General features: G+C 32.3%; 1 protein-coding gene across 4 annotated transcripts in view; it reads right to left on the bottom strand.

The window, feature by feature from the left end:
* DCDC1 (doublecortin domain containing 1) overlaps positions 1 to 17219 on the bottom strand; it is a 515544-nt gene that overhangs the window by 387336 nt on the left and 110989 nt on the right. For 3 of the 4 annotated variants that reach the window (XM_054441511.2, XM_063671024.1, XM_054441510.2), the window contains one exon: positions 8745 to 8911. In XM_054441511.2, the coding sequence (XP_054297486.1) occupies positions 8745 to 8911 (167 nt within the window). Of the gene's footprint in view, positions 1 to 7616; positions 8912 to 9250; positions 9324 to 17219 lie in introns of those variants that run through there. The other variant, XM_054441512.2, reaches the window with a different exon arrangement.

Below are 17219 nucleotides of genomic sequence, written 5' to 3'. Positions count from 1 at the left end.
AGACAAGGATCTTACTGCCATTGGTCTTAATTACTTTATAATGTTAATAATAAAGATGCTGGTGATAATAGCTAATCCCCAGTGAGCACTTACCAGGTTCCAGGTACTGTTTTAAGAGTCTTTGGTGGCTTATGCCTGTAATCCCAGCACTTTGAGAAGCCAAGATGGGCAGATCATCTGAGGTCAGGAGTTCGAGACCAGCCTGGCCAATATGGTGAAAACCCATCTCTACTAAAATGCAAAAATTAGCCAGGCATGGTGGCATGTGCCTGTAACCCCAGCTACTCGGGAGGCTGAAGCAGGAGAATGGCTTGAACCTGGGAGGTGGAGGTTGCAGTGAGCCAAGTTCATGCCACTGCACTCCAGCCTGGGTGATAGAGCGAGACTTCGTCTCAAAAAAAAAAAAAAAAAAAAAGAGTCTTATATACCTTATTTAATCTTCACAACAGCTCAATGAGGTATTATTGTCTTATTATCTATAAAATGAGAGGACTGGATTATGCAGCCTTTAAAATTCATTTCAACCTCACTTTCATTCTATTCATGCTAGTCTTTCTTTTATGTAAGTTCCCATAATACATAGAATCTGTATCACATATTTTAGCACTTATTTTTATACTGATAAGTATATTTCCTAATAGCTTCACATGGGTATGCATTGTCTCCAAAACAAGAAAGTTAGCTTCCTGAGGGTGAGGCCTTAGAGAATTCTCCTATATTTTCAACACTGGTTAATACACAGACAGAGCACATAAGTGGTACTCAACACTTCATCATTTGAGTTTGTCTTCTTTAGTTCTCTAATTACTTTTTTGGGGTGGGGAGGTACCCAAAAGATAAGGTTAAATCAGTGACTGGTAGAATTGTAGTCCCTAAAGATGCCACACTATATAGTTCATTTATAAGGATCTTAAGAGACACTGAAGGGCCTAAAGGTGTCCACCTGGTGGTTGGATGGCAAACAGATTGTAAACTATATGTGTTTTGTTTTGTTTTCAAAATATTTGTTCTGTTTTGCTTTATGAGGACTGGAGCACCTTACCCACCCAACACCAAATTAGACCCTGATCATGTTAAAAGATTTGTCACCTTGTTAATCACAGAATGAGGAATCCAATGCCAGAAGTATAAATGGAGGATCTGACCGAATTTTCGCCTTCTAAAAAAGAATTGGCCAGTGGAATTTTCAGTGATGATGTAGCTATTGAGTAATCAAAATGTGGCTAGGGAGACTGAGGAACCCAATTTTCAATTTTATTTAATTTTAATTTAAAAACACAAGGGATAGTGTATTGTGCTGTACAGTTCTAAAAGAGGTAACTCACCTGTGGTTTGCCAAGGCTGAAGCCCTTTCCGGCACTTTTATTTATGCTATAATTCTTTTCTCTAAAGCTTTCAACATTTACTTCCCAGTCACATATATTAAGTGTTGATAAATGAACTCTTGCCATATCCTTTTTCCATGCATGACTGGCTATGTTTAGAAACTTCAAATATTTTCGAAATGTAACAGGATACTGATTATTTTAGGGAGGTTATATAAAATTGATTTTCTAACATAATTGAGAAAGTTTTATGAAAGAGAGCAATAAATTGTCATATTAATTCCCATCTTTTGCAACATATATAAAATAAGAGCAAAGAATGAATTATATTATTTGAAAATCAGAAGTTTGTTGTAAGATTGATGTTTACTCGAACTAACGCTACTAACAAGAAGTGAGGAAGCCACTATATATGTCTCTGAATAAAATAAAGCAAAGCAATGATTCCCAAGATGTTTACAATCGCTTTATCAATCATTAGTCAGACTTCTCAATAACCGAAGATCTTAACTAGCAATCATTGACAACACTGATCCATTTGAATAGTAAATAGAAAATACTAGTCAATCCTCAAGAGAGTTGGTTTTCCTCCTACTAAGAATGTGTATTCAATACCGTTTTAGTTCTTCAAGGAAAAAAAATTCATATTCTTGTTCATTCACACGAACCTCTCAGTAAGCATTATTGTTTTGGGAGGAGGGGGCAGGAGGCAGGGGGCCCAGGATGTTGACAGAACAGATAGGATGTCAGGTGAAGATAGAATGCTATGCCCTCTCTAACCAGCTGAAGACTCGGCATGATTGTTTTCTTACAAATAATACCTGTGGGTGTTGAAACCGTTCAGAGAATCTATCAAACACACTCTTTCACTTTGCTGCTGTAACTCTATAAAATTTATTCTCATTTCAAAAGAGTCATAGGCAATAATACCTGTAGGTGGTTAATTTAAAGAACATTTGTCAGGTCTACTTTCAAGTACTTTGCCTGGACAATTCTATCTTTATTTGGAGTTTTTAAAATGCAATATTTCTACCCAATATGATTAGAAATTTCAACATAAGATATCTTCATCTAACTAAAGAAGGATATTTTCATCTAACTAAAGAATTATCTTAAATATAAGTGGGGATATAACGTTAGGATGTCTGAGAATAAATTTTTGGTCAGAAAATGAAAATAAATTTAGGTTATAATCATTTCCATTTTTTACAATTATGGAAGTCATTCACATGCAGACAAAAGCCAAATATGTCAACAGTGTATTAGAAAAAATGCGTTAATAATATATCAATGCCAAATTATTCATCTCAGGGAAACTTAAAGGCCTAGCTCTATAAATTTAGAAAAATGGTCCATATTCTGTAAAGGGAGAGTTGAGTAAAAAGAAAACCACAACTTTCCTTGTTAAGTCAATCTATATCCATATTAAGTTTACTTTATCTGTATTATAATTAAAACACTTAAATTCTGATTTTTATAAAATTTTCTATTCAGTCACAAGTACAGAGGATAAACGATTTTTAAATGTTTCCATATTAGTTCATTCAAAAAGTATTATAAAATGAAACAATTTAAATAATTTTTAATTAATAAAGAAAAGGTGATAACTAATATTTTTAATATGTTGATAAAGATGGAAACATATTCCTAGATGATCCCCAAATGGAATTCACTTTTCATCAAAATGTTCAGAATTGCATAAGCAGAAAAGTCTATCTTTCCTTCATGAGATGCAGTTTTTAAGTTAAAAATATTTATTTTAAAATACTATTTGAAACGTAAGTTCACCCTTATTCTTTGGAGAAGGTTTAACATTAATACAGATAATTTTTCTAATTGAAAGACACCCAGCTGAGATGTCAATAAAGCTCTCTGGATTTATAGAACTGAATTACCATGTAAAAAAGAAAAACCTCTATTTTTTTCCAAAGTCAATTATTTAATAAATAGTTTTCATGATAAAAAGTTCAATTTTGAGCTAGAGATACATATTTGACACTTGGTAGTATAATTCTAAGAGAATTAGAGAAAAACACAGATTTGAAAATTTTCTCCTGACCTAAACAGCCTTATGACAAGTCAAATGAAATGTTCCATGAAGATAAATGTGTCATGGATAAATGATGGAAAATAAACAGTATTTCAATATCACTTCCTATTTTATTCCACTGTCACTTCCCCCCTCTCTGTAATAATTACCTATGCACAAACTCTAGATGGCAATATTGCACTTACTGTACTTTTGAGAAAATTGTCGCAGTCCATCCCCACATATCCTCTTTATCAACATTTTATGTGCCATGGATCTATAGCCTCTTATTATAAGTGTAATGAAGCAGAAGTTATTGAAGCATTTTATTGATTGCTCAGATCACAAGTTTACTGCCATGCTGAATTGGCACCTTACTCACTGAAGCAAACTGCTGACACCTTTTTTAAAAAGTGACAACTACATCTATTTCATGACCAGAAATCCATTTTCATCTCTATCAAGACAAGAATGCAATTTTCACTTCATTTAACTGATGTTAGGCCTGCTCAAAGCATGACACTTGGAAAGAGACACAAGTTTAAGGTTCTTAAAATACTTCAAGTAACTAGAATGCAGCTTGGTTTCAGGAAAAAAAAAAATCAACAATCACTCAAATCTACAAACAACCTAATATTCTAAAAAAAATTACTTACCAGAACCTTCAGAAGTAGTTTTCATCTCGAAATGACTATCACACTATTTTCATGTTTTTAATAGTATATTATATTTATATATTATAGATTTTGTTCCAAGGTTTCAAAGGATAATTAGGAAGTTTGTTAAAAATTGAAATATTTTAAGTGTTGTCACAGAAAGGCTAAGTCAAAGAAACAGCTCAATTTTTAAAGTATGTACAGAAAATGAAATAGAAATAGGTATTCATTCAATGATGTAGAACCAATAAATTATTTTAATTGACACAGGATCTGAAAAGACAAACTTTAAGCACTTCTTTTCTGAAAAATTAAAATACTAAGATTCTTTTTAAAATACTTTATGCAATAAACAAATTTTGTCAATAATAAATGTAATTCAAGCATATTTTGAGATGAATCAATTCTGGATAGAATTATATTATACTGTTGTTTGATACCTAATTACCAAACTTATTGAAAGTGTGGATAAAGAGAGCAAACATTAACTTACACAATTTTTTAAACAAAATCTAAGTGCTTTGGTAGAGCTTAGTTTTAGTATGTTAACAAAATACATTTCAATTTTAAACTGCAAAAACAATATATACTGAAGCTAGATGGTTATTTCCTCATCAAATAATATGCCCACAAAATAAATCTGCAATATTGTTACAATTTAAAAAGTAAAACCTAATTTTTGAAATAGAAATTCAGTACCTGAGATTGCTAAACACAATATGCCAAATATAGAACTTTTACATATAGCATATATAACAGCATCCAAAAAAGTTAACTTGCTTAAATTAATAAACAAAAGAGACTACATACATGCAAAAAAAATTTAAATTTAAATCACTCGGGCCAAAAATTATATAATCCTCAACAAACTTTATTAAGTAATGATTTACTACAAATACCTCAAATACACATTCCAAAATTAAAATTACAGAAATAAAACATTTTCCCACAACTTCAGACATAAATAGAAATTGCAGTGTTTTTCAATACACTACCAAAGTTTAGAAAATACCCCAAGAATTTAAGAAATATTGGAGAATACTTTGGTTTATTTATTTTGCTTTGAGTAATCAAATCAGCTAAAATTTAATATCAAACTTAATCATTTTATTCCGAAGTGCTAAAAACTAGGAGTAGAATTAAAAATTCCTTAAAATTTCTTAAATTCACAGATTCACATTTTTTCGTGGCCTAACGAATTCGGAGGCTATGACTCTTCCTAATTAAGATGGTGCTTACAACGATATTATAGTTAGATACTCATTTCCCTTTTTTCTCTCTGAATTTCAATAATAACTATGCAATCTATAAGAACTGTTAGGCCATACTGTGAACAGCTTTAAATGATTAAAACTGAAAGTTCATGAGTGCTTTCAAAAATTGTATTTAAAAAAAAAAGTACTATGCATTCTTATGTAAAAGTCTCCAGGAATTTTGTTGGTTGGGGGGGAAATTCAAACTTGGGAAGACATTTTCAGAAATGAGTATTTCTCAAAAATCACATTTGTACTTAACACTGCCCATCAGCCATTCTGAGTCATTATTTGTATAGCTGCCTGGCACAGCTCCATGCACGTTTATGCATCTTTACAGTGTTTCTGAACAGACTGCCATATTTTGTTTACTGACAGCAACTAAAAGCTCTATGTGAGATCATAAATAAAGAAGATCATGTTTAAAAGTCACTAATATCATTTTAAAAGGTAGTGCAGGCTTGTGTTTTGGCCTCTCCTTAGCTGTGTTAGGCCTATGAATGACAGCTTCCCTGCTTGAAGCACACAGAAAGCACAGCCTTCCTCATTCACTGACAGGACTGTGGCCTTTTCACACGTTCCTTCCACAGCAGTGTTTGTCCCCAAACACTAGAACTCGACACAATGGCATTCCTACTTCAACACCCCCACCAACAGCACCACTACATAACAAGAATGCTAATGAGATGGAATGGCCCTGTCGCTGAAAGTGTTAACTACATTTCATAGGAATGCATTTATGCAATTGCAAAGATTACCAATTAAATAGATTCTGCTTAGCACCAAGCAATTTCTAAGATGTTTCCACTTTTAAGGAAATAAATGTGATAAATGTATGTCTAAGTGACTTTATACTGTTCTAAATAAAATATCTCATTTTAATACACACGAATCAGTATATATTTAAGACCACCCTAATGTAGTGTGCTTAATTCAGTTGCATGCTATAACAGCCAAGCTAAAGTTAAAAATTGAAAAATGAGTAAGTTCGTAAACATAAAACCAGTAGCCCTGACTTTTCTTTTAAAGCTATATTATCGCAATTTATTTAAAATAAATTTCCTTTGGGAATGACAAAATTTAAAGCTTATATTTCGACAGACATCAAGACAATATTGTTGTTTTTATATGTGGTCTCAAAAGTGAAATAAATTGAAATAATATCAAGAATAATCTAATCATACGATTTATAAACTTTAATTTGTTAAGGAAATAGGAATCATCATCTACCTCCATTTCACCTATCTAAAGATTCTTTAACACAATCTTATATAAAACTAAATAGAAAAGGCTATACCAAAGGTCAAATGAAGTAAGTGTAGTTCAAACAAAGTTCATTAATGCTTAAGAAGGATATTTGTTAAGAAATCTCACTCACAAATAAAGATATTGTTAGGCTTAACACCTAAGCACTGATGGTCTGTTAAGGGTATCACTATAGTGACTTCTCTAAACATTCAAATAATTTTAAATTAAGTCTTAATATAACATTACAAAAGAAGAAAACCTCAAGCATACATAAAATAGAGCACATCTAAAGCAACAGAAATTTATATAAAAATACATAATGAGCAAATTTCTGCTTATTTTTCTTCATTTTTATATTTCAAAATAAAACTTAAGTATCATATTAAAACTGCTGAATGTAAAGCTGTGAATTATTACAACTTAGTGGAAGAAAAAAGCTTTAGGAGAAATGGCAAAGAGCATAGGTTTCAAAATATTCTTAAATTTCATATAATGTTGAAATCTTTACAGACTGCCCAAACAGACAATCACAGAGACACTAAAATGTTAAGTTTTGTTCATAATTTAATATTTAATAAAATATATTTTTCAATTTTGAGTCATAAAGAAATGTTTTAATGAAAGCACTAAGTAATTCTGAAAGTATTTTTTTCTTACAATGCACAGAGCTCTTTTAAATCTAGTATAGCAATTTATACTTATTTAAATTTTACATGTTTAAGACAGTGGAAGAAAAACATGCCATTACTTTCTGGGATGTTTCTTATTTCTAACACCCTTACTTGAAATGAAACTTAGAAAATGTTTAAGCTTGTCTTTAGATTTTATTTAAACAGTGCTTTTCTTGAATTGGAGAATTGTCTCATTATTTCTTCTAACATTAAATAATTTTAAATTTCAATAAGTGGAATCAAACCACATAATTCCAAATAAATTATCGTAATGCAATTCATCATGATCCATTTTATAATATCACGATATCTTAAAACTTAAATAATATTTCAACTAAAATAATTTAATCTAAATGCAATAAAATATTTTATACTAGTTTCTATATATAATGGCTTAATAAAGAACATTCGTTTGGATTTTTCTTTCTTTCATTGTATTATTATGAATAGCCTTATCTATGATAATTATTAATCCTGTTTCTGGATCTGCTGAAATTAACGAGGCAAACCAAACACATTTTGCGAAGTTTTCTTGGGAAGATGTTTTTTGCTAGTTCTGGATACCTTAGTACAACACTTTATTCCACACAAGTTGTTCTTTTCCAAACTCGACAGCAGGAGGTGCTGTGTGAACACTAAGACTGACAGCCCATTCCCACCTCCCCTTCCTCTCTGCAAGCAGAGAATAATAGCATGATGCTTTCAAAATATTCATTTTTCAGCAGTCTGTGGTCTCAGATAATGAGCCCAGTTCTAAACTGGAACCTCCCAGTTCAAAATATAAAACCTAGTCCTCATTTAGCTTGGTAAAAACATGTGCTTCGATTCTTAAAACCAAGTACAAAGAGGATTTTTTAAATGTGGCAATTCCATTTTTATGTTATAAATGGCATCAGTTATTCTGCTTTACAAATGTGAATCCTACTTTAAGATAAATCGAAAGTCCCTATACATGATTATAAAAATACCAGCCTTTACCCACACACATACAAATATGAAATAAATACACAGCAATTAAAGGACAAAATCCGGTTTAACCTGATTCAAATAAACTAACCCTGTTTCTACACTTTTGACTCCTGAAATAGACAAGTTAAATAAGGATAAATGAAGTAAGTTACTCTTGACATGAAGTTGATTCACGATTTCATTTTTCAGAATGTGATTTGTTGTATTCTAGACCCCATAAATCTGATTTTATGCTGGAAAAAAATAGAATGCTAAACATTTAAACCTTCAAATGACTTAGGAGCTATTTATTCTCTTATTTAAAGTAATTGTCTATAGAATTTCCATGTAAGAAGCTGCCTTCACTTTGCCCAGTATGCGCTGCAAGAAAAGATGACACATATGACATCTTATACCAAAAGACAGATACAATTAGCTCCATTATTGTTGGCTTTGAAATTACAGAAACAGCATTTTTGGCTCCCTAACGGGCACTGAGCTCACAAAATACATGTCACAGTTCTTTTATGACACAATGCCAATCATTGCCTCTATACAACCAAGTATATTTTTAAAACATACAATAAAGAAATTTTTAAAGAGGGATGACTCACCTGTTTATAGTATTTTTTTGCAGACTTTAATCGTTGGTACAGGGCCAAAAGAACTCCTTGGATGTACATCTTAGCTCCTGAGGGGCTGAAACCTTCTCCCTTAGAGACCCAAAGTGGTCCTCGCAAAGGTGTGATGGAATTTTGCAGGCATTTTTCAAGCAGAGGAACTATGCGAGAAAAGAAGGGAAAAAAATTCTTTTGACCCAACCCAACCGAAATACACTGCCTAGAACACAGCCCCAATACCAGAGCTAACTCTTAACATCTATTATTTATATCTGACCTGGGTTAAGTCTTAGAGAGGCAATTCCTGCGTTACTAGTGGCCACCATGAAGGATGTATTTATATTGAGACACCCCCCATGCAAGACTTATAAGCTTTGTGAGCACACCTGAATAGTTCTGAAGTGTGCCTAACTAGCTGCACAGAGTGTCATGGTGTGCACTGATTGCCTTATCTTCTCATTTATCACAGATGAGTTGGAACCAACCTTGCTGAAACCTACTTGCATTGTCCTGATAAAATTGTAAGATCCATGTTGTTTCTGCACATAGCTTCTTGTAGAGCAGTCCATATACCTAAAACATCACATCTGGAAATTATTCATAAAATATAATCCACACCTTTATAAACCATCCTATTTCACGATTTTTGTTGCATTCCTTAAGTAACCCACACAACAGGATGGCAAGACTGTTTAAAAACAGGGGGCAGAATCTTAAACAAGCATTTTATCATACCTTTCTGTTTTCAGTTTCTGGAACGTGAAACAGTCAAGGATTTAGGAATGCTATTCCAGCATGCGTTTTGTAAATAGATAAAAGATATTTACTTATGGGTATGTACTGCAACATCCATAAGGAGTTGACAAACATGTTTATACACTTTTTCACACGATTAGTTTATAAAGTCTTTCTAGTGCAAAATAGTCCAATAACATGGCAGCTAGCTAACATTTTTTCAAGATTTAATTTTCCTCTGAAAAGCTAGAAGTCAAGAAATAAAAATGGCACACTTGGGAATCCAGAAAAAGTAAATGATATTATTCTTTACTTGGTCATTATTTAAGTATATACATGTGACACAAACCTAAACATGCAAAATAACTATATGTATTGGCTACCTTATTCTGATACACATTACTGCTAGAAAAAGGAATTAAAAAGATCATCGGCAAAGAAAATAGGTCCGGCAAAGAAAATAGGTCATGCCGTTAGTTATGTTATATGTTGCATATTTTATGCAGAAAGGCCTAGCATAGCAATCTGGAAATTGAATTACAATTAGGTTCAGCTGAGCTGCTGAGAGGCTGAGTTATGCAAATGGCCTTTGCTACTGGTATTCTGCTAAATTTTGCTCTTGGTAAAAAAGTTATGCATTTTATGGCACTAAGTTCCACAACTCTCTACCAAAGCATAATTTAAAGTCTGTCTAATATGTTCAACACTAAGGAGAATGTTGAAAACAGGGTTCAAGATTTTGTTACTAATATAGTATAAAGTTAAGAGGAAATTATGAGCCAATTACTATTGAAACATCTTAGATGTGTGCATAAAATTCACTTATTTAGCTTGAGAAACTAATTCCTGAAATTAATCTATCAACCTCATTTTTATACTGTCTTAGAGTAATTGCTTTTCTAAGTCTTATAACAAACACCTCAAACTTAAAAAAAATAAGATCATAAATATTATAAAAGCAATAAAAATTAAAAGATAAATGAGCTTATATTCAGAATTATAACTCTTCAACCTTTAAAAATGTATAATATAAAGCAATCTTGATTACAATTTTTTCAAAAGAAACCTAGCTTAAGAATCATCAGTGCTTTTAGTTTATTGCTACACATTCATATATTACTATGTGTTAGATTTTAATTCATACACCTTTAATTGGTACACTCATTGAACCTGGCATACTTTTTGAACATTGAAAGGCACTACGTAAATAGATATTAAGTTGAAATAAAGTTTAATAAATTGAGCAGTAGGTGATAAGCTTGAATGATTTACACCTAGAGTTAATCTTGAATTTAAACATGAGAAAATTTTATCAGATTCTCTATCTATGCTTGTCACAAAATAACTTTCAGATTATTTGTGTCAGCCCAAGGGATTCCAAATAAAGCACTTACTAGATCTAACAACAAAAATTCTAAGTTTTTCAAAGTTTATACTCTCCACAAGAATTTTACAAAAAATACAGCTTAGAAAATAAAATAAAATTATACCACAGCATAAGCAGTGTCAGAATTGATACTGGATGGAAAACAGCTCCCATGTTCCACATGATTTATGTAATTAGGAATACTATGGAAACCAGAAACAGCAAAGCAAAGAAAGCAGTATTCACAAGCAGGTTTTATAAGGGACTTCAGAATCTGCTCTGAACTTGTTGAATAATCTGTTCAGTATTCCAGAATCTCCCTGCAGGAAGCAGGGTCCTCATTATAACCGCGAGAGCACTAATAAAGGTTAGCCTCTGAACTAGGGATTAGAAGGCTCTTTCTTTTTAGAAGCTGCAAACTAGTAACTTTGATGATCTTCTTGAAAAGGAAGACAAAGCACACTCCAAGAACAAACAATGTTTCCACTAACTAGGAAGGTACAGAAAACATAAGAAAATGATACGCCTAAGTACTTAAAAAGGATGTATAAATCAGCCTATGTTATACTAAAAAATAATAATATTTATTAAGCAGTTAGAATTAAAGAACTGTCCATTTAAAAAGAAGCCTCGGCCTAAAATGTACTTTTAAAATATTATTGAATAATTGATTTTTTAAAAAAGAAGTTGCTCGACTTTTTAACCTCAACCCATAGATTTTAACATGGATGTGAATTAGTTATTTAAGTGTTTTAGTGGATATTCCTAATATTCTATACAAAATCATAGCTCATAAGTGCTCTTAACCAATGGTTTTCTTCTCTTTTATGTAGAGTTCTCTTTTTCCCTTATTATTTTTGTGTCCTTCCAACCATGTGCTTCTCTGTCTTCAAACTACTATGTAGAAATATTGCCTCATTCAAGAAAGTTATCCTATGGTCTTTTAATATTTGTGTGCATAACTACACATGAACATTTCTTCTTATGTGAAAGGCCTTTATTACAGGTGTTCTACCTAGTTTCTCCTGTTGGCATGATTGTGGTAAGAACTTCTCTTTTCTGTATTTTCATTAAGCTAACCCTCAACATTTCATATTAAATGGTTTGGAAGTTAATCATCCCTTAAATTTAGCAATTATGCAGACATCAGTCAAATGGAATCATTTCATTGGGATCACTTCCACCCCTGGAAAGGTGAAAAGCTATGTAGATGATTACTTTTCATTCCTTTTGTTTCATCTCAAGTTATAACTATAGGGCAAAATGAAAATTAATCCAGTCATTTCAATGAGTTTGGAGCTAAGACTGAGGCTGCTGATAAATCATGTGACCAAAAAGAGTAACTCCACTGGACAGAGCTGGTAGTGAGCATCATAGGTAAACAGATTATATAACCAAAACTAGTAGCTATATTCATTTCATAATTATCAACCAATACCTTTCTCACTCACGCTGTTTCATTCCTTTTCCATTTCCTCCCACCTTTCCCCACCTATTAATATACTCTTGTCCTTCAAGGCTCATATCAAATGTTACCACATCTGGCAAAATATCCTAAATGATTTAGGTAGAATTAATTGCTCCCTCCTCTATGCCTCCCATCGCATTCTCTCTTTTTTTTTTTTTTTTATTGATTTGTATTAGTCCATATCTTGTCCCCTCCCACTTTCAGCCCCCAGTAAATCCTGAAACGTTTTGGAGTTTGAAGTCATGATATTTTTTAGTTTGGTGAAAGCAGTGCTCAACAAATGTCTACTAGATGAATACATGGTACTGCAGATATACTGTAGACAGTCTTCTGGGTAAGTTTTAAGAACATAACTACAACTATCCACGATCATTTAGAACCTGCAACTTTCTATAACCTAAAAAAATTTGATCTGAATTTGTTAAATAAACATGAATATACCCGAATTTCAAAGCATATTTAGAATGTGTGCAATTGTTTTTATTTTAATTTTCCTTATATGATTATGAAGACTAAGGAGGAAAATAAATATAAAAAGAAAGTCTTAAGATTTGGGAAGGAAGCATTAACTAGACAGGAGAAGGCCAGAGATGGGTATTTTTAAAAAGTCCTTGGAAAACCGTTATGTACTTTATCCTACCTTGTCATAAATCATGCTTCTATAGGAAAAGGCACATAATAAAATTTAAATGACAGAGCAATAATATTAGATTAAGGTCAAAATAACTCTTTTAAATAAAAAAGGTAATTTCTTCTAAGAACCCCAAAAATGAGTTCAAATATTAAATAAGAAAATAAACTGTTCAGCCTTCAAGAGGATCTTATATTAAAAATATTTCATCACTGATAGGAAGTGTGAACTTACTTGGGATACATAATGGAGGCAGTACATGATAAGGAACCAAAAATCTCTCTAAAGAGAAACGACAAAGCTAATCAAATTTGTCTATCAGAGTTAGACTGGAATATTCTGTCATGATCTATACCGAGGGAATATATCCCTCTCCAAAAGCAACATCCTACATTGAAAGGGCCACTTTGCACACTGCATTTCAGTCTAATATGGAAAGCTAAAAAGATCAGGATTTTTTGTTAATAGCATTTCAAGAAGCACAGGGAATAATCAAAGGCTTTAATAACCTGCTTACAATAAAAAATTAAAAGTCATGCCAATTAAATATCCATAACCATAATTTACATAATATTGTAATTTTCACATTTCAGTCAGAGTACATGAGACTATGAAAGAAAAGCACACTGCCCAGAGTATAGTTACCTATAAAGAAACTTCTATATACTCTTTGGCAGCAAGCTGCAGATCCAGCTTCTAAAATACTTGGCTATTGCTAACAAGATATCATTTAGAAATACACCAAGACATTTGGAAATTTCCCACCAATTCAACCAATTCAATAGGGTTTTGTTTTGTTTTGTTTTTTTAAATGAAGTTGACCTAAAAAGTCTTCTTTGGTCAAAACAAAGTAAATTTTTAAAAGATACTAAGATGTGACTGCTTCCCAGTCCAGGAAGTATGACTGCAGGGAGTTTGAGCTAGTGCCAAGGTATGTGTGTCTTTTAATGTTCCTTATCCAGCTTTACGAAATAGTTGGAAAGCTCCTGGTCCCACAGCAACCATCAGACACCATTCAAAAGCATGGTCTGCAGAGAAGATTGAATGATGGAGAACACACTGTCTCCTGTGTTGCTTGATTTATATCAGTGTATTTTTATCCAAACAAAACTAAACAGCTGCTGTGTACTTTTGTTTACATGCTATATGTCAAATCTTATTGTCCGTAAGGTACTTATGAGAAAAGATTTCACAGTCGTTTTCTTAAATACCGATGCCTACCCAAATTTGGATTTTTCCTCCACTGAACAAAATGACAAGCACGCGATTGCTATACTTAGAGCAATCTTTCACAGCTGCTTTAGTTTTTCAGTGATCCTATTAAACTGACGGCATATTGCCTGTGGGGTCTACAGTGTTACAATACTGCTGTAAGAGACATTGATTTGTATGACAGGATCAAACAGAATAGTGATGCATTGAAGGAAGAATTTCATAGGTCATATTGTTTTTACCTGAGTAAAATTTAATTTGGACATTATGACCTTTATAGGACACCTGGTTATTTTAATTGCTGATGTGTGGATGAATGTTGACATTAAGGCTTAGGAGGTATGAAATCTTAGAAAGTCCTCTCCATTTTGAAAATGCAGCCTGAGTCATGTTTTTTTTCTTAAACTGAACGAAGTAGCTGTGCATTAAATATGCTGGCACATGTTCTGCTTGAGCAAGTGGACCGAAATGGTGTGAATTGTTAATGCCTTGCTGCTTTGGTTCACGGCTTGTGATTGATCATTTGTAACTATATCTACTCCTTGTTCCATGAAATCAAGTATGGAGTAATGGGTTCATCAGATTTGGGGGTTAAATTGAGAGTGAAGAGGTACTGTGTGTGGAAATAAGAGTTGCCATGTTCAGGGCTGGCCTTGTAACAGCATGGAATCTAAAGGCGATATTCAAAACCACTTCACTCATCATACGCTTACTGATTCTGAATAGGGCCCATTTGCAGGGGACATTTGGTAGTTTTCCAATACGCTTTATGCCTCTTTCTACTTCCACCACCATGCACATCTTTTTTCATACATCCCCAGTAGCACATTGGTAGAACAGGTCAGCATACACAATTCATTTATTTAAATGACTTGATTTATACAAGTAGAAATAAGCTGGGATTCTATTGTCTGATCTTTCTTTCCCCTTCAACAAAAATAATAGTGTGTGTGTGTCTTTGAAAATACAAGGATTTTGTGAACTCGATTTCTTGGACATCTGCAATATTTGATATTTAGTAGTAATGTAAAATAATTGCTTTGGCATACATGCAATTTAAGATTACTTAAAGAAATACTGAGAATTAACTATACCTAGTCAATTTTTATGTGGCCATGGCCTATACCAATACATAAAATTGAAAATGCATGACATGGTATTGTAAACTTTAAAGTTCTGTACAAAAACTTAAAGTATTATCTTAGAGTTAGTTTTAGGAACTATAATGCACAGAACTCAACAAATAAATCTAACCTAAAATAGAAGTAATTGTCTTTAGAAATGTCATTATATAATTACTTGATCTAATAACTGACATTTTTATTACTTTAGAGTATTTGTATTTATATTACTATCCCAAAAAGTTTAACCCAAATGGTATTAAATTAGGCACAAATTAACTTTTGACTCAGTCAGAAAATAAGTAATAGAAAACGAAGTAAAACATAGGAATAAGATCAATTATACAAAGCACTTACATATGTAAATAACATTCAAAAGCAAGCTAATTATAAAACGTCTTGAAATTCCACTGTTACATTGTACAGTCACATTAATACAAATCTAAAGATGTAGTTAACCTTTTTGTTCTTTTATTTCCTTCTTTTAAGACTCAAAGTAGGAATAATAATAATACCCAGAACAAACATACCTAATTCAGAGACTTAAAAGTCAGCTAATGTGGGTAAAACAGTTTGGTACCCTTGAATGTAAATACTAAGTCAACATATTACTTACATTTTAATGATTTATTTAAGATGCAAATAGATATGTCATGAGAGATTTATACTTTAAATGTGACAGACTAAAAAAAGCCTTAATCATTTCAGCAATAAAAATGGAGGATTCCCTTTGACATTTATTTCTCCATGTTTGTTTCACAAAGACAGAATCTTCTATAATTAGTGTTTTTACATATTTTTGTCTACGATTTCTTCTCTCTTCTAAAAACTCTTAGGAGAAAGATAATCTCTGCTGAGTTGTGCTCTTTTACATAACTGTTAAATGCTGAGAGCTATGTAAGACATTGTTTTATAACAGGTAGTAGCAATTAGGCTGTTTTTCATTGGCAATTATTACAATATATGTCATAATAAACTTCTGGGATCATGGACAAGTCATTAGGGTCAGAATAGGATTTTTGGCTTTAGAGTTCTAAGGCTGAAAAATAAGAGACATAAAAACCAGAAGACAGAAAGACAAACTTAAGGATTTTCTAAAAGCAAGGATTTGGTTTAAAAATCACATGAATGACTAAAACAAGTGTACCCCAACAAAAACTAGGAGTGATGATTATATCTTCATGAATATAAAAGAGAGCCTATGTTTTAAAGATTTCAACAGGGAATTTCTGAAAATATTAAAGAGTCTACAAATAGATTAGACTACTTTCCGAATGTTCGTATTGCACAGTTCTGCCTTCACATATTTAATAAAAGATGACAGTGATCCAATTATATAATGGGAGATCTCCAACTGCCACTAAAACACTTTTAAAACTCAAGCCTTAGCAAAATTCTTGATAACCTCTGTAGATCAATAGTAAAAATATAAATCAGTGGTTACTTAACCACATTCTGTTTTTGATATAAGCAACAAGGGTAGATGAAGTCCTACGCCGGGAAGTCACTAGAAGACCCTGAGGACCATGTCTAAGAAACCCTGGAACCAAGGCAAAGTCAAAGAGACCACAATTCCAAGGAATGAAGACTTCCTGAGCAGCATCTTTCCAACACAACAGGCTCTTAACTGGCTGCCTTTGTGTATACCAAGTCTTGCCCTAGAGAGATTTAAGGACTGATTAATTACTGCCAGCACTTAGTACCCTTCTTCAGCAAGACACCTAAATTTTTATATTTCATAAAATTTGAAAAGTAAAAGTAAATGCTAAGGAACTCAATGATTGAAGAGAGGCAAATACACTTAAATTTAAAGAAGAAACTTTATCCATAAGCCTAATCTTAATTCCCTAAAAAGTTGTAGAGCAGATTATAAAATGGTTTGTGAACCCTCAGAAAACATACAGTAATCATTAGGACCCAACATGGGATCACTGAC

The sequence above is a fragment of the Pongo pygmaeus genome, chromosome 9, assembly GCF_028885625.2.
Source record: "Pongo pygmaeus isolate AG05252 chromosome 9, NHGRI_mPonPyg2-v2.0_pri, whole genome shotgun sequence".
Lineage (NCBI taxonomy): Eukaryota > Metazoa > Chordata > Mammalia > Primates > Hominidae > Pongo > Pongo pygmaeus.
This window is presented reverse-complemented; position numbering and strand designations above follow the sequence as displayed.